General features: G+C 50.9%; 6 protein-coding genes across 6 annotated transcripts; 2 read left to right on the plus strand and 4 right to left on the minus strand.

The window, feature by feature from the left end:
• Window positions 1-700: 700 nt before the first annotated feature.
• Window positions 701-4,082, minus strand: DSM5745_05333 (putative C2H2 finger domain protein; the record flags this gene model as incomplete). Its single annotated transcript, XM_026747349.1, has 2 exons — window positions 701-706; window positions 762-4,082. The coding sequence occupies 2 exons, from the start codon at window positions 4,080-4,082 to the stop codon at window positions 701-703; spliced, it is 3,327 nt and encodes a 1,108-aa protein (XP_026604829.1).
• Window positions 4,083-5,459: 1,377 nt separating this feature from the next.
• Window positions 5,460-8,039, minus strand: DSM5745_05334 (pentatricopeptide repeat protein; the record flags this gene model as incomplete). Its single annotated transcript, XM_026747350.1, has 1 exon — window positions 5,460-8,039. The coding sequence occupies one exon, from the start codon at window positions 8,037-8,039 to the stop codon at window positions 5,460-5,462; it is 2,580 nt and encodes an 859-aa protein (XP_026604830.1).
• Window positions 8,040-8,323: 284 nt separating this feature from the next.
• On the plus strand, window positions 8,324-9,799 carry DSM5745_05335 (putative origin recognition complex subunit 3; the record flags this gene model as incomplete). The annotated part of the gene is made up of 8 exons (XM_026747351.1): window positions 8,324-8,380; window positions 8,440-8,649; window positions 8,700-8,773; window positions 8,826-9,060; window positions 9,115-9,254; window positions 9,306-9,576; window positions 9,625-9,746; window positions 9,775-9,799. The coding sequence occupies 8 exons, from the start codon at window positions 8,324-8,326 to the stop codon at window positions 9,797-9,799; spliced, it is 1,134 nt and encodes a 377-aa protein (XP_026604831.1).
• Window positions 9,800-10,861: 1,062 nt separating this feature from the next.
• On the minus strand, window positions 10,862-12,054 carry DSM5745_05336 (uncharacterized protein; the record flags this gene model as incomplete). Its single annotated transcript, XM_026747352.1, has 5 exons — window positions 10,862-11,508; window positions 11,559-11,695; window positions 11,744-11,804; window positions 11,855-11,974; window positions 12,024-12,054. The coding sequence occupies 5 exons, from the start codon at window positions 12,052-12,054 to the stop codon at window positions 10,862-10,864; spliced, it is 996 nt and encodes a 331-aa protein (XP_026604832.1).
• Window positions 12,055-12,238: 184 nt separating this feature from the next.
• DSM5745_05337 (snoRNA-binding rRNA-processing protein NOP14) lies at window positions 12,239-15,031 on the plus strand (the record flags this gene model as incomplete). Its single annotated transcript, XM_026747353.1, has 2 exons — window positions 12,239-12,526; window positions 12,575-15,031. 2 exons carry the CDS (start codon window positions 12,239-12,241, stop codon window positions 15,029-15,031), a joined length of 2,745 nt encoding a protein of 914 aa, XP_026604833.1.
• Window positions 15,032-15,167: 136 nt separating this feature from the next.
• On the minus strand, window positions 15,168-16,841 carry DSM5745_05338 (putative triacylglycerol lipase; the record flags this gene model as incomplete). Its single annotated transcript, XM_026747354.1, has 2 exons — window positions 15,168-16,571; window positions 16,623-16,841. The coding sequence occupies 2 exons, from the start codon at window positions 16,839-16,841 to the stop codon at window positions 15,168-15,170; spliced, it is 1,623 nt and encodes a 540-aa protein (XP_026604834.1).
• Between the last annotated feature and the right edge of the window lie 638 nt (window positions 16,842-17,479).

Here is a 17,479-nt window from a genome sequence, read left to right on the forward strand (position 1 = left end):
CGCTGCTCCTTGTGAGGAGACAGGACTGTCAATACTGTATGGCTGTCCCTACGGGCTATATACGGTGTAGGACTTTTGAGTCTGCGTGACTGTGCCTGTAAGGAGTCTTTTAGGTGGACCGAACAGCCGACTGGCATTTTTATAGATGTCGATCACTGAACCTAGTCAAAGTGACTTTGCTACCTTTAATCCTCATCAGTGCACCCTTTCGTAGAGCTCATCATCAGTCATCAATTAGTCAAAGTACATTTCCCGCAAATTCCCAAACATCATATATAAATGCTACCAGTCATATCGTACCTCGTCAACTCGTATGGGAGTCCCAGGGTATAGACGCCAGTGATGTTACACAGCAATGCCAAAAAGATACGATAACAGTGGTATGGCAACAAATAAGACAAACAGAACGCCAATCGCCGTAAACAAAGGCAAATCTAGATCGAGTACTACTCCGCTCTAGATCCGTCAAATATGCCCCTGGTGTATCACATACAAAGTGGCCAGGAAACTCAACCTGGGTGAGATGTGGGAGTGCCAAGTCATTGGCCCTGATATCCTGAATGGTATGGCATAGCCGATGCCATTGGCCCGTGATATGTATAGTGGTTATCCGCTCCGATGGATACGTACGACGCGCTTTGTGGATCATATTGCATTTCAGTGGGGGACATGGAAAAGCTGTTATATTCCGACAGCACCCTTAGGTCTTGATTGGGGACGGTCAGTCGAGGTCTGGCGTTGAACGGCGGAGGATAGGTCACTGAGTTCTGATGTTGGTGCATGGCAATTAACCGTGGCTGTTCCTCGGCCAGGGCAGTCTGTTCAGGCATGCCTCCATGTGTCGCGTACTGCGAGATGCCTTCAAAATTATTCAATTGGCTGGGCGCTGTACCGTCTATAGGCATCGAGGTAGCAGGAATGTACGCTTCGTCCGTATTGAATGGCATCGCAAGCGGTTCGGATGCCCCCGCATGGCTGCTCGTATACTGTCCCTGCGTGAAATTAATTGATGGCCCAAGACCCTTAGCCATCCTCCCAGTGTTTAACTTTGGAGCAAACTCTTTGCTTTCCTGGCTGACAGACATTTGACCAGAACAAATGTCCGTGTTGCTATTCGAGAAGGTATCGATGTCATGCGGGAAATCTCTTTCATCCACAAGACCGAGAATCGGAATAGCCAATTGCTCCATGTGCTTGGCCAGATGCACAGTGAGCTTCTTCCAGTTGGTGCAGACATTGCCGCAAAATCGGCAAGGTTCCTCTCTGGGGCTTTTCGCTGTGTCAAATCGACAGCTTTCCACGAGCTCCCAGAGTTTGTTGATTTCCTGCTCACGGTTGATCTCCTCCTGCAACTCAGGGGTGATTGCTTCAATTGCCGCCCTTTTTGACAGTTCCTTGTTCTTTGACTTTTTGACTTTCGGTTCTGGCAATTTATGTTCACGAACGAGATGCTGCACAAAATTGTCTTTCCGGTAGCATTTGTGGCGACAATCAGTAAACAAGCATTCCCACCACTCGAGCTGCCGATGCCGCTCGCTCTCATGCCGAACCCAGTCAGCTTTGCGTTTGAAGGACTTGGGATCGGTGCAGTCCGGAAACGTGCAAGTGAAAGGTTGTACATCTTCATAAACATGCTTGGTCCAATCTGACGGCTTCTGGAACTTCTTAATATGAAAGCAAACCATACATTCAAACTCGGCCGGCAATAATTTGACCTGTGGTGGTGGAAGCGGAACCCCTGGCGGGAATTGGGCCGTAGCAATGGTCGTTTCTCCGAGGCCCTTGGGGCTTTCCTCTGTCTCGTCTCGACCTGGAATCTGAAACTGGGTGTGCGAATCTGCATCTTGAGCTGAAGCGCGGGGTGGTAGAAGTTTGGCGTTACCTCCCAGGGCGAAGCAAAATTTCCCGGCTTTGCATTTCCCGCGATTAACATCCCGAGCGTGTGTTTGTTTGATTTCGATCAACCTCTTGTAACGCCGGACCTGCTCATGTGCAAAGCGATCAATCAGAGCGGGTTCAAGTCGTGGGTTGAGCTGGAGAATCTGTGTTCTGAATCCTTCCAAAGTCGGTACAGGTAGGTTTGGCGGTATCGGGAATTCCATGACAAGGCCTTTTTCATCACTACCATCATCGTCCTCTTCCTCGGCATCATGATCGGGACCCGCAGGATTGGCGCCTGTGTTAGCCGTGGACTCGGTTGTGTAGTTGATGTTGGGAACAGGCGGACCACCGTGACTCGTCATGAGCTCCAACAACCCTGGTGCTCTGGGTACCTCACTTCTACTCCGTCCTCGCACCTTGAGCGTGTTCCAAGGTTTGGATGTAGAGTTTGGAGATACAACACTCAGTGAATCCTTGCCGCCAATGGCAGCCATCTGCCTCGTCGTTGCCATGACTGCACCGCCGATGCTATAACTGCTAGAAGACTTTTGGGAGAGACCAAGACTAAGCCGATGAGGAAAGCTGTCTTTTCTCTGGGGGGCCGGCTTGCTTTCTGTGTCCTGGGCTTGGCCTTCGAGAACAGGTTCAATGGTGGAAATATCAGTTTTTTGGCGTTGTCGCTTTAGAAGACCGCCCTTTTTCTGAGGAAAATACTTGAGGAGACTGCTCCGTCTCTCGTGTTTCTTCTCTTTCCCATTCCCATTGAGATTCATCATCTGGAAGGATTTGATACTGTTGGCATCGAGATCGCGCGTACCCCAAGTCGCAACACGGGATAAAGCGTCATATTCTCGAGCACGTCTCTGATATTCAACCATGGCTTGAGTAGAGCTGACTGGTTGGATCGGTGTTGTTCGAGGAGCCAAATCGAGCTCAACGTCACGCCACGGAGGAGATCCCAAGAACTGATGAGGCTGCGACTCGCCTGTTTCTGTGGCCTGAGCCCCAGGAGAAGTAATTTCGGATGCTTCACGGGCCCACATCTCCTCCTTTACACTAACGGGCGCTGATGAGTCTGTCCCATCCTCGCTAAAATCGCTTGTCTCCTGAAGCAAAAGTCCTGGTCCAGGAACTTCAAGACGGCTGGGGTGAAACTTGAGATTGAAATAATCTTGTTGGAGGGACGGATCTCCGGTACTCTTCGCCCTTCGCCTAGTCCCACGACGGTCACTTCGGCCTCTCTGGGAAGGCAGGTAATCATCACCAGCTTCGCTGTGGGCCTCACTAACGGCCTCCGACCATGTATAAATATCAGCATTCCTTTCCGCCAGCTTTCGTTGCGAGTCCACCTCGCTGGGGCTAAGGACATATACATCCTCTCGCGCATTCGGTGCGAGGCCGGATTGACCAGTAAGCGCATTTGGAACCCACGCCCCGTTCGCTGACCTTGAAATGGAATGGTTATCATACTCCATGGTAGCATCTTCGTCCGAGGCGTTAGACGCTCCCCCAGGGGAAAGATGTACTGATGACTGGCTCGGGCGGCGGTTAGTTGAGAAGCTATCCCTGACAGGTGAATCACCTCGCGAGTAACTCTCAACCTTGACGATTGGGCTTATCGTTGTGACGGATTCAGGGATTGGGCGAGGGCCGAGAGTGTTGTTTATAGGGGTCGTAATCAAGCGAGGTATGGGCGGCTGATGAGACCGCGGAACGCGATGGCTACCAGCACCCATCGCGTCCGAAGCTGGGCTTGGATGATTAGTTAGGTTCGGCGTAAGGAGCTGGGAGGGATCCATGGTCGTATGTGGTGATGGTGGCCTAGGATCGAACTGATTTGGCAACGATGTTTGTGTGTTGTTGGTCGGCCATACACCGGGTATCGTTAAATCGGCAGGCGAAGTATGGCCGCTTATGTCACTTGTCCAATCCTCGACCGGGCTGAGAAATTCAGAATAGGACGTACCATAGCCCTCGCGATTGTCTGGTGTTGAGGCATTGTTGACGGAGCGTTCTAGTGGCGACGCAGAGCTATTCCATGCGCCGCCCCGGTCGTCGACGGGCGTCAATCTGAGCGCAGATGATTGGAATTCTGCTTCTTCAGGGTCGATTGCGGTAGAAAGATATAAATTTGAGAGCTCGGGGTCAAAGTTTCTATCGGTCGAGTCGCTCTGGACGAACTGATGCGGGGCAGCCGACATCTTCCCTCACTCAATCGATGAAAAAGCCTAGTAGCGGGTCGATGAGAGGAGCGCAAGATTGGCTGCTCTTCTTCTTCAGACTCTTGTGTGTTCGGGTATGTACTTGTCACTAGTACCCGCTGAGAAGGATAGAGAGTGACATGCCTAGCACGTTGTAGTTGGGATCGGGAACAGGAAGATTTAAACAGAATGGGCAACGGATCGGAGTATAAGAGGACAAGCGGCCAACGTTGCCCGGCCTTTGGCGCAGGTCTAGGTCATTGACTTCTGCTTTCGGGATATATCTGGTAGACACCAAGACGGTTCTGGTCCAGTCAACAGAATGACGTCGAAAAGCCGAGCGCAGAGGCTAGTAAGCAAGGCAGTGTAAAATAAAAAGACTGTGGTGAGGCAAGGCAGAGAAGTAAGACGTCAAAAGGAGGCTGTGTCTGAGTAAAGGAACAGGGGTGGAGAGGAGTGACAGGTGGGAGGAGGCTCTGAAGCAAGGGAAAGAGGGACAGCAGGGCTGATATGATAGACAGAGGGAGATAATAATAAGGTGGGGGAGGAAAAGAAAGGAGTCAAGGCTGCCTTGGGATTACAACGCTGCAAGTCCAAGAGCCGGCGCCAAACTAGAGGCTGAGAATGACAGATGAAGCACTAACGACCCATTAACGGGAATGCAGAACTTCCCGTGCCCCCTTGAAAAGTAGTTGAGAAGTTGAGTTTACTTTTTATGTTGACAGATATTGGATCCACTGCTGAGACTCTGGTTCAGGTTCAAACCGTGCAATGCTTTATCTCCACCACCCCACAGATCGAAGAGAGGACGGAGAAAATACCCCGTCTCTCAGGCTTACAGACATTCATTAGTGACATTATAGTGTATGAGAAAAATACATTCGATGCTCTCCTAAATTATTCCAGATTGTTTGAGGTCGGCTGCAACTAAATCTGCCTTGTATCAAGTCTCATTCCAGCCACAGCAAAGCCACGATACGGTACCTACCGGTACCTACCGCAGCCACACCTCGTGCTTCCTGACTCCCAAGGCAGATTCGACCTGCTGAAGCAAAAGAATGGATGTATGGCTATGATATCATAGTGTCATTCATAGTGCCCTGGCCGTTGTACAGAGCCAAATTGTCTGAAGAATTGTTGTTTGCTATTGGGCCTGCAAGATATGATTTGATGCTCTAGATACGGTGTCTACGACACATGGTATAGATTCAAGCAAAGTCCGTCAAAGAGGAATAGATCTAATAACAACGTACAGAGTAATAGTGTGCAACATGCTACGGTACAGTAACGCCATGGAAGCTCCCCTATATACTCCGTATACAATACAAGTTGAAATAAATGTCACCCATGATGAACAAACTGAACACGATCATAATCCTATCTCATCGAAATCAGACCGGAGTTCTCGTCACCCAACTTCGGCCCAAGATAAATCCCAGGCACGCCCATCTCGACCGCGACCGAACAGAGCTGCTCTTCCACACGATCAGGATCAGGCGCTTGGTTAGTGCGAGCATTGACCTGACCCATGACAATGCGCAGCAAATCAGTCATGATCTCAAGCTGATGCGTCTCTTTTTCATGTGGATCCAGCGACCCGATGGTAAGCCCTCTTGGTTCAAGCGCCGCAGACTTGCGATCACTAAGGAGCTCAACGAGGCGTTGAACGTAGGCGATATTCGCCTTACTTTGCGGCGTTGAGGAGAGACGACGGAGACGGCGTTTGGGAGTGTCTGATGGGACGGCGGCGTGACGCGCAATTGACAGGATGATTAGGCGGGCCGTTGCTTCGTCGGGATGAAAGCCAAAGGTTAAACGGAGGGAGGAGAGAGCGACGAGGGTGCCTGGGAGGTCTTTGGAAAGACAGAAACACCGAATGATTTGATCGTAGAGATCTTTGGAAAAGTCTTCCTGTGTCGTGGTTTGGGCTCTAGTGGAGAGTTTGAAGAACCAGGTAATCATTTCGGCGTAAAGGGCGCGGGCCGTTGGGAAGTCGGAAAGATAAGCTGTGCGGCTGCGATCGTATTGAACTTTACCGCAGTCCCAGAGACAAGCGTATGTCTCGAGATCCGGCTGCACACTAGATGAAAGTGCTCTGAATTTGTTCCAAAGGGCGTTGATGTTTTGTTTTCGGAGTTCAGCATAAAGGAGGTGGTTCATGAAATAAGAGTTTGGCTGGATACGAGTGCGCGTGAGGCTGTTGACAAGATGCTCGATTGCTTCGTCTTCGCCTCGCCGTGTGTAGTGGAGGAGTAGAATTGAAAAAGTTTCAATGGTGGCTGCAGGCATCGGCCGTTGCATGAATTGAGGAATTCGAGCACCTGGGCGTCGGGTTCCCGGGGGCGCCAACTCGGTTTCGTCGGCTTGCGAATCTCGGTCTATCCGCTGCTTAATCATAGACCAGCCTAGGTGTTCGGCCCTGTCTCGAGCAGGTGCACTTCCTTCACGTAGCCAGCCAGCAATCAGACCGTTGAGATGTTTGGGATCTGGCCTGACGCCTCGTTCATACATCAACTCAATCACGGAAGCCGCGGAGTCGACTTCACCCATTCCGATCAATTTCTTCAACCAGCTGGCATAGAAGAATCGATTCTCGTATCGACGGGGTAGAACCGTCAGCGTCGAAAGGGAAACTCTGTTAACTTCCTTTTCGGAAACGGCTGACGCCTGCAAGTTACCCGCCAGCCCAAGAGCTGCAGTGTACAGTGTCGTTGAGTCGTTTGCCGAATCTTTGCCAGTTACCATCATATCTTTGAACACGGCAATGGCGAGGTTGAGTTTTCCACCTTTTAAAAGCCCAATGCTGATCTGATCATAATCCTTCATGGTCATCTCATGCCGAAGCATCGCTTTCAGTTGTAAATAAAGAGCCCACAATTTGAATTCTGCTTCTCTCCCAGACTGTCGTCCCCAAGCGGTAATGATGGGAATAAGGACGCGAGCTTGTTGAGAGTTGGCATTTGTCATGAATGCTAGCGCAATATCCTGAGCTCGCTGTGGATTGCCTTCGGCCGTAAAGAGCTGTACCCCGAGCTTCCAGTAAGCTTCAAGGTCTTCTTTCTGCTGGCTAAGTCCAGCCTGGTGTATCTCCCATTGATCCAAGGCAGCTTTGGTCTTGCCCAGCTGGTGCAGAGATTTTATGTAGGAAAGTATATGCCCTGTGGGGAGAGACCGGCCAGCAGATAAGACGTCTTCAGCTAGTACTTGTATACGAGCCGCGTGTGAAGTCTGGGAGGACCATAGCAGCGTCATAGCTTCCTCAGGTATCGCATTGACAAACCTGGGAACGATCTGTCTGCATCCTCGATACCACTTCCAGAGCTCGTGGCTCGCTTTATCATTGGACTCATTGATAGCATACCGCTCTAAAGAACGGTTGAATCTATCAATATAGTTGCTATGCTCCGACTCCTCGAGTGCGAGTTGGTATGGTTGTCGTTCAGCTTCCTTCTCCGGCTTTCCTTTCTTTTTTCGCATCCAATTCTCTTCCTCCAAGGCTAGACCCTCAAACTCCTCTTTAAGCATCTGGTCCAACTCCTCGTCAAAAACGTCATCAAAGGTGACAGGCTCATCTTTGCCATCATTCGCTTCTTGTTTTCGCAAGGCTTCCAATGCAATAGCCCTTTCATCCTCCGGTAGACTTTGTATAAAGCTGCTGTTTGGGCCAAACGGATCCTCCTTCATGGCCTCTAGATCACGATCCAACTGCGAAAGTTCACGCGCCACTTCTTCCCTTTCCGCATTATCCTCCGCTTCCGGATCGATTTTCCGTCTCTTCGTGCTCCGTAAAGTGTCCTGCTCGTAGAATTTGACCTTATCATTAGGACCGCCATAATTGATCGATCGCGGCGCTATCGCCGTGAATGTTCGTGCAAAAGAGCAAGGCGAGGCCGCCGAATTGCTCGAGTGGGCCACATGCTGATACCACCGAGCTCCTCGAATCACCGGGCGGAGCATGAAGTGAGAGGGTTTATATCATCGGCTTCGGCGAGGAACCAGAAAAAAAGTGAGAAACACCGAGAGTAATCTTTAGACGAAAGAGGCGAGTACAGCTGAGCTGCATAAGAGTTGATCCAGGAAATAAATTCCCTGAGGTGCACAGGCGGGCAAGTCCGCGGAGCTTCCGGATCTGGCTTAGATTGACCGATTATCTGCCGCGGATTTCAGGCACTCATAAGAATTCCCCAGAGAACGCGGAATCATCCCTCGTTGACGCGATTGCAGAGGCAGGGATAGTGACCATGGACTCCATGGAAGCAGACGCTGGTGTCTTCTCAGAAGATATCTCGAACTCCCAGGTATGGTCGTCACAGAGCCCCTAGCTCAGAATCTTCGAGCCTTGACTAACAAGCCGAAGGGCGTCTATATCTACAGACCGGCAGATGCAGGAAAAGCTCTCGGGGAACGACTTTCCAAAAAAAGAAAAGTCATCCAAGAACCTAAGAAGACGAGAGAAGAATTGTGTCCATTCGTGCCGCTATTGAACGGAGATGAGAGCGGGAAATCCGTCCGATTGAGGTACCAAACATATGAGCAGTTGTGGTCTATCCAGGAGGCGAAGATCCAGGTTAGTGCAAATACCCATACATTCTCTTTATAAGTCTAACAACTACCTAGGGTATCTTGGATGAGGTAGATGCTGAAGTGCTCGAGGATGTGTCGACATTTGTCAAAACAACATCCCCGGACACGTAAGACAATCCGCATGTGAAGCAGACGATGCAAATCTAACGGGCGCATTAGGTACGGTGGCTGTATACCTGCGGCTCTCGTTACCGTCGGTTCAAACGTTTCATCCCTAACTCGACTTCTCTCTCGGTTAAACGATCAATTGACATCTGCCGGAGAAGGAGGGGTAGTGGTTCTGGAATCTGGCGATGCGCCCAACCTCAAGACGACATTGAAGAACATTATACGGGCTGCGATTACAAACACAGAAGGAAATGATGGTTATCAGAGCTTTCTGACTGACAGGGAGGTAAGTTTGCTTTCTGATGATGTCGGCATCAGTCATAAAAGCTGAGATCATTAGGGCCCAAGGCTCCTTGGATATGATCTTGACCTACTAGGTGACTATGTCAGCCGGAAGAACATCAAACATCTTGTCCTGGCTTTCCGGGACAGCGAGGCCTTTGATCCCGGAATTCTTACAGATCTCTTCTTCCTTTTGAGGTAAGTCAGAAAACCCAGATAGCCGAGGCGAATAGAAGCTTAGATTTCTAGTTCATGGCTCGATCGGATACCATTAACCCTCTTATTTGGCATTTCTACATCGGTCGAACTATTTGAAGGAAGATTACCGCGATCGAGCGTTTCCTTGCTCAAGGGAAAATACTTTGAACTCCATGGGGCCAGTAATTGCGTTGATCGGATATACGAGCGAGTACAAACAGAAGCAGGCAAGTTTTGGCTTGGACGCAATCTCACGGGCGTCCTCTTTGAGAAGTCGAATGATTACTTCCAGACTCCAGAGGCATTTTGTCGAACAGTGAAGGTAGGCCCTCCTGCAATCGATCTGGGTTCCAGCTAACGCCATTGCTAGTACGCTTACATGTCCCATTTTTTCGCCAACCCCATCTCGGTACTTCTCGCGGACGATATTCCGGCGAATCTACAGCATGACAGGCTCTGCGAAGCCATTCGGAATGCACCGTCTTTTAGAGAGTAAGTCGCTCAACTCTTCTTGTCATAGTACTCATGGTTTTGACGTCGGGTAGGCATTGTGAGTTTCTGTTGGAAAGGGGCCATTCTCAGCCAGTGCGCCATTTATTAGAAGATGACAATTTCCTTCTTTCGCAAATGATTAAGCTTGTCAAAGCTGGACAACAATCCATGCATGACATGTTCCGAGCAGTGGCGCTTGTCTCTGTGCTGCTTAAGGATCTGAATATTCCCAAAAAATCAAGCATCTCGGAATTGTCCACCCGTGCATTGTCTGGGGAGTTACAAAGCTCGCCCTTACTTGACGACATCCTGTTTGCCTTTCGACGCCTGGATTCCCAGAAACTCGAAGAGATTTTTTCCCATTTGTTGCCTGAAGCTCACACGAAACTCTCTGGCTTTCAGGATATCGAGGGAGATTTAAAGTCCCTCATACAGGCCTGCGACGGGGCGGTACCTCTGCGCAGTGAGTATGACAGCCAAAATTCTGTCATCGGCACAACCATAGTGAAACAACGCGTCAAACTTAACACGGGCAAAGCCGAGCTGCCAGAGGAGTGTCTAAAGTACACAAGGATCATAGACCGTTGTTATAATTTGTTGAAGTCATATTTTGAGACAACCCTAGTCTACCCGCAAGAACTACCGCTACACGAGGCGTTTCTGCTTGACATTCGAAACCCTATCAAAGAAATCTTTGCGCCGCGGGCGCGGTTCGCGATAGAGCGGGCATTGGCGAATCCGCATGACTATCTCATGTATACGTCGCACCACACGGAACGCAAAATTTCCGCCAAGCAGCCTCCCACGTCGATCTTATACCAGCTGTACCTCGAGTCTGGCGCTCTTGTAAACATGCATGACTTGTGGACTGCATTCCACGCCGTTTTTGAAAGCGAACAAGGCGATAGTTGCGACGAGCGAATGACGATAGCATTATTCTATAGAGCGTTATCTGAGCTCCGGGCACTTGGGATGCTCAAACATAGTCGGAAGAAGTTGGATCACGCTGCAAAGTCAGCGTGGATGGGTCTTTGAAAGGCTATCCATGATTTCATATACATTGCCAAGGGGTATCATAATGTGTGGAAATTGAGGTTCTCATGAGCATAAAGCAGTCAACCTGAGATGGGAAGTTGTATGATGTCGTCGCGGCCTAGCGGACGCCTTCCGTCACTCAATACCATGGCCTCTCGTCTGCGCCTCCTTAAAGCTTGCTCTTCTGGGTTGCGCTCCCGAGGCCGCCGACCCAGAACTGGCCTTGAACCGGCAGTGTCGTCGCCATCCACCATCCACACGTCGCTTTCCCCATCCGCGCCTTCGTTGTCGCTTATTTCATCATGATCATTTTCTTCCAACATGCTACCCATCAAACCGTGCTTCCGAAGCTGTTTTGCCCCTTCTGGATGTGATGATAACGTATTGAATATGTTGCTCATGGCCGCGTCGTCGGACCACCACGTCTTCATAAGAATTACCACATCCTGTCGCCGAGAGGGTTCTGCCGAGGCACATGGAAACGGGTAGTCGGCAAGCCATCGGCTGATGATACCCGCCTCTAGCGCAGCAGGAATATTCTCTTGAAGAAGTATGTTGAGCGTCCTCATAGCCTTTAGTTCAAAACGGGGGCGCGTTCTGGGGAATATCGGAGATATCGTTCCGGAGGTTATTTCGGTGTGTTCCTCAAGCAGATTGCAAAGGCAGTCGACTAGCGCAGTGTATGTTGATACGTCTTTCAATTGGGAACACACAGACGTTCGTGAAACTATAATCATCAGCACTATAGAGGGCTGGTTTCTGGCGTGGGCAACGTACGGGCTCGGTTTGAGACAAGAAAGAACGCTGCTGATATTGCTTTGTTTCGTCTCTCGGGATTCTTGCTGGCTAGGTCTTCGAGTAGCAAATCTTTCGTATCCCCTTTTACAGATCGCTCGGCGATTATGCGCAGCGCACTGCAATGTCAGCCGGATGCTATACTGGAGTTTTGTCGGCATCCATACGCGGAACGAAGGTCATAACTTGTGCTCTTGGAGAGTTTCAACAAAGTATCTAGTTTGAGGGCTAGTGTTCGTCAGAAGCGGGACCACTGCAGGTAAAAGCTTAGAATATACCATCTTCTGTGCCCTCATTGAGTATCTTGTCATCATTATCATCGTTCTTGATTTCGGTCAACTCGTTTACTTGGTGGAGATCGGCAGCGATTCCGCGCACGGCAAAGAATAAGGTAACGCCTAGATAGGTAAATATAAGCCAGCGCGAGGGTCAATCATCTTTACATACCAAGACACAGCCATAGTAGCCTATCGCTCATATGAGAAGCCATTGCGCTCTCATACATTCATCTCCGATGTCAAGGAGATAAGAAGCGGAGACAAGGTACCTGGGGCAGAATAGGTACCTATTAGGGCGGTGAACTATAATTTTTCGGCAACCCAAAAATTTCGGAGGTTGGATTGAAGAGCTTCTCCTGCACCGACTTCATCCCACACAGAATCATGCCGCCGTCGCAGCTCAAGCAGCTGAAGGCCTCTCTCCGCGACACTGGGGTACTGGGCCCCCAGAAGTCCAAGAAGCAAAAACGCCAAAATGCGAAGGCGGGCGCGAATTCGCAGAATCGCGCCCAGCGCGAGACCGCCCTAAACGCCATCCGAGAACGATTCAACCCTTTTGAGATCAGGACAGTTTCTCGGAACAAATTTGATGTTACCACTAGAGATGGGAACTCCAAATCTGCTGCAGGGAATTTCCGTCCCGGAGTTACAAAGTCTCTTGGTGAAGAAAGGGTATGATTGTTCTTGACTTTCAAAGAATGCAGCTCACACTTTCATTAGAGACGTCAAACATTACTGCAGGAGATGGACCGCAAGAACAAAGTTGGTGGTATTATGGATCGCCGTTTCGGAGAGAACGACCCGACCATGACCCCCGAAGAACGAGCTGCGGAACGATTCGCCAGAGCAAGCCAGAAGAAATTACGGAAGGATTCAATGTTCAATCTAGAGGAAGACGACGATGAAGAGGAGTTTACGCTTACTCACAAGGGCGAATCGCTGTCGTTTGGCGATGGGGAGGGAATGCAGGATGATTTTCAGGAAGACCTCGGGGCGGACGACATGTCGGACTCTAATATGCCTCGAAAGCGGAAACGGTTTATTGGCGACCCTGAAGCTGAGGATGATATGGAGTCACAAGGCGACGAGGAAGAGGTACCGGACCGGAAAAAATCAAAGCATGAAGTCATGCAAGAAGTCATCGCCAAGTCCAAGTTTTACAAAGCGCAGCGACAAATGGCCAAGGAGGATGATGATGATCTACGTGAAGAATTGGACAAAGGTCTACCTGAACTTTTTGACATGCTTCGTGGAGTGAAGCCCCCACCGAAACCAGAACCACCAAAGGACGACCTCGCGGGAATGAACCCCGATCGTGCAGCCATTTTGCAGGGCCATTCGCAGGGAGACATGGAGAAGGAATACGATCAGCGTTTGAAGCAACTAACATTTGACAAGCGATCAATGCCTACGGATCGTACAAAGACTGAGGAAGAAAAGGCGGAGGAAGAGGCACAACGGTTGAAGAAACTCGAGGAAGAACGAGTTCGCAGAATGCGCGGTGAAAATGTTAGTGAGGACGAAGCCGAGGCGGCAGAAGAAGAGGAAGAAGGCGAAGACTTTGACGAGGATGAATCTCTCCCGGACGACGCGAGGGACTTTGGGCTGCAACAGCCTACTACGGATTTCTCAACCTCCCGGCCTGACGGTGTTGAGGATGAAGATGACTTTATCATTGATGACTTGGTCGAAACAAGGTCAGATGTCAGCTTGTCATTTGTCGAGTCGGACGACGAAATAAGTGATGTCGGGGAAGAATCCGAGGCAGAATCCGAGGAGGAAGACGAGCTCATCAACGGGTTTACCATGCCAGGCACCGAGTCTGGCGATGCAGCACCAGCTGCCGATGCGCAAGTTGCCGATGACGGGCTTGCATATACATACCCATGCCCGAGCAGCCACAATGAGTTCCTGGAGACAATCAAGGATGTTTCATACCAGGACCTGCCAACCATCATCCAGCGAATCCGAGCTCTGCACCACCCCCGTCTTCACAGCGAGAACAAGGCCAAGCTCGGCCGCTTCGCCGGTATCCTCGTCCAGCACGCAGCATACATGGCCGAACAGCGGCAACACCCGCCATTCGCCATTGTGGAAAGCGTTCTACGTCACATTCACTCTCTAGCCAAGAGTCACCCTGAAAGCGTCTCATTGGCATTCAGAGCCCAGTTGCGCGAGGTTGCCACGGACCGCCCGCTGACCCTGCAGCCCGGAGATCTGGTCGTTCTTACTGGCATCGCAACCATCTTCCCAACCTCTGATCACTTCCACGCCGTCTCCACGCCAGCACATCTCTGCCTCTCCCGGTACCTCGGACAGGGGCCCGTCAACACCCTGTCTGATCTATGCACGGGCACCTACGCCGCCAGCTTAGCCGTGCAGTACCAAACAACCTCCAGGCGGTATATGCCCGAATTCCTCAACTACGTCCTCAACGCGCTGTGCATCCTCAGCCCCGAAGAAGCCCCATCTAAACTTGGATCCTTCCCCCTCCGCCAACCATCAGAATCCCTCCGTCTCAACCCCTCAAAACCTCTAAACGCTCGAAAACTCCGGTTTTGGGACATTTCCGCAAAATCAACAGAGGACCTCAAACTATCCCTCATCATAACCCTCTCCTCTCTCCTCAACAGCGCCTCAGGCCTCTGGTCAGGCAAATCGGCATCCACCGAGATCTTTGACCAAGCGCGGGCTGTCCTCAAACACGTCTCTCGCTCCTGCGTCAACATTAACAAAAAGACCAAGAAGGCAAAGACAATCCCCACCTCCGCCCTCGACACCCTCCAATCAACCCTCGACAAACTCTCAACCGTCCTCGCCCAATCGCGCCTCACCCGCCGCCCGCTCCTTCTTCACAACCATAAACCGCTAGCTGTCAAGACGGCGATTCCCAAATTCGAGGACTCATTCAATCCTGACAAACACTACGACCCTAACCGTGAGCGTGCCGAGGTTAACCGGCTCAAGGCAGAGTACAAGCGCGAGCGCAAGGGTGCAATGCGCGAGCTCCGCAAGGACGCGAACTTTATTGCGCGTGAGAAGCTGCGTGACAAGAAGGAGAAGGATGCTGAGTATGAGCGCAAGTATAAGAGACTTGTCGCGGAAGTGCAGAATGAAGAAGGAAGAGAGGCTAATGCTTATGAGAGGGAGAAGAGGATGCGACAGGGAAAGAGGTAGTTTGTATCTATTGTTCCACTACCCATGTATGCTATATGCTGTATGGGGCTATCTTATTATTTGTTTCGGAGCATGTATATACCTCACGAGCATTCGAACCGGGCAAAAAAAGTTTATTCAAACTATACACGAGTATTCACTGCCTCAATTCCACGCCAATTGAAGTTAAGTACTCACACCTTTCTTTCTGGTTTCCCGGAACACTCTCCATTCTCGTCTCACCCGTCCGAATGAAGATTCGTTCATCTTCACTCCATTCCTCCCACCTCGGACTCCCCTGATAACGATACGTGTTCGGATCGTAGCTTCTGATGAAGCTTGTCCAGTAACCCTGCATAATCGGGATGATATCCGCATTAGATGTATAATACGATGCCGGGGGTTCAGTCCCGACGGTGTCCGTCCAATAGACGTTCTCTGGTCCCCAAATAGCATTGAGCTCAACAACATGATAAACACCTAGCCCGGAGGCTTCATCATCTGGGTCCTGGACTGCGTAGCGGTAGTTCCAATTGGAAACGTTCGCATCGGCGTACGCGCCGGACAAGGCGATGCCGGGGCAGACGTAGCGAATCTCGCCGTAGGCATCGCTTACTGGGCGCCAGTATCGGGTCGAGTTGGGATACGGTTGAGTGGAGTTGACAACCTGGAGGTAGTACTCGTTTATCCTAGAGAAATGCTCAGATGTAAGGGCGGGCCATTGCGCTTGGAGCCAGACTTGTACTGCGGATAGGGAACTGAGGTTTTCAGGGACGAATTTTGTGCCTTCGTTGGTTACGTCGCCGAATATTACGGGGACTTTGATGAATCTGCCTTGCTGGAACATGCGGTATGTGTAGTCTGGGACAAGGTTGTCATCGATAACCGGTCCGTACATGTAGAGAGGACGGCGTTGTGTGCCGGGGAATGGCGTGACAATGTTTTCGCGCTGAAGGGTATCAATGTCCACGTCGCGGAGGCAGCCGAGCGTGTCCCCCGCGCCGGTGCAGCCTGTGCGGTTGACCAAATTGTCGTAGGCATACTGGGCCTCGTCTACAGTCAACATATTGGCGAAGCTCTGGGATTCGGCGGCAGCAGCGTGGAAGAGGCCGTCGTCCCGGCCGCCGTACGCAGAGAGAAGTAGGGTTACCGATGCCCCACCAGCGCTGTCACCTCCAAGGACCACATGGTCCGGGTCACCTCCAAACTCTTTGATATGGCTCTGAACCCATTCAAGAACCTTGATTTGATCTTTCAGGCCATTGTTCACGCTGCCGCCTTGGACGATCTCGGAGCCAGCCAAGAAGCCATATGGACCGACGCGATAATTGAAATTGACAACAACGATGTTCATGTCCGAGGCTTGGACCAAGCCTGTTCCATTGTTATAGGGGTTCCCGTTGCTGCTGAAGCCGCCACCTTGTATGAAGACGTATACAGGAAGGAGCCTCGGCGAGGCTCCTGTGGCCCCTGCAGGTGCGTACACATCTAGAAAAAGACAGTCCTCAGCTGAGCCTTCTGGAGCCGGGTACCTGGATGTCCGGATACACATAGAACCATGCTGCTCTTATTGTCAGCGCCAAACAGAATCCATAGCAGGCGTCATGTGTACCTGAGTTGCGTTCTGAATTTCAGTTTCATCCTCAGGGTCCTGCGGCGCCGAGAAACGCAACGGCCCAACAGGAGGTGCAGCGTAGCGAATCCCTAGCCACTGTGCGACGCCATTGGAGAGTTCCTGCCCTCGATACTGTGCATACCCAAGGTTCACGATCACATCTCTGGCACAGGCTAGAGCAGAGAACGCGGTCAACAATGCCAGATATCCTAACATGGCTCGAGTTGCTGTTTGTTCTTGTTAATAGTCCGAAATGGCAGAGGACAATGCCGGGGTATTTAAAATATACACCAGGCAAGGAAGTGGACGGAGAAAGGTACAAGAAATTCGCGGGGTTCAGACATTCCCACTCCGTACCTAGAGTAGGTAGTCTACATACCTATTGGAAGGCCGGGGCCCGGAGGGAAAAGCCAAAGATACTCCCTGGTTTTCTCCACATGTTGGCATGTAAACCAACAAGGGGTTGGTCTAGAAGAGCCAGGTCGGATTTCACCAATAGCCGTAGTTCCGACGCCATGACAAGGGTATCGAAACTTGGCTTTCAATATCAAGTTGTGGGTGGAGGAGCATCCATGCAGATGATTGACCGGCTTCGGCGCCGTCGCAGCCACCTTGCTGACATTGCTGACGATGATCGGGAAGACCCTTGGAAAAGGGCCTTCAAGACTCTGCACTCACGAAAGCTCGCGAGGCCGCATGAAGGAGAGGCATCCTAGCTCCTGCATCCTGCAGTTTGCTGAACCGAGGCATTGCAATTGCATCCGGTAGAATCTGATGAGCAGGTGTCGACCCCCTCATTTGGAGGACTGCAGGTCGACCACCTCATCAATCACACGACAAAGCCAAGCAAGGAA

Source organism: Aspergillus mulundensis, assembly GCF_003369625.1.
Source record: "Aspergillus mulundensis strain DSM 5745 chromosome Unknown scaffold_4, whole genome shotgun sequence".
NCBI classification, from domain to species: Eukaryota; Fungi; Ascomycota; class Eurotiomycetes; order Eurotiales; family Aspergillaceae; genus Aspergillus; species Aspergillus mulundensis.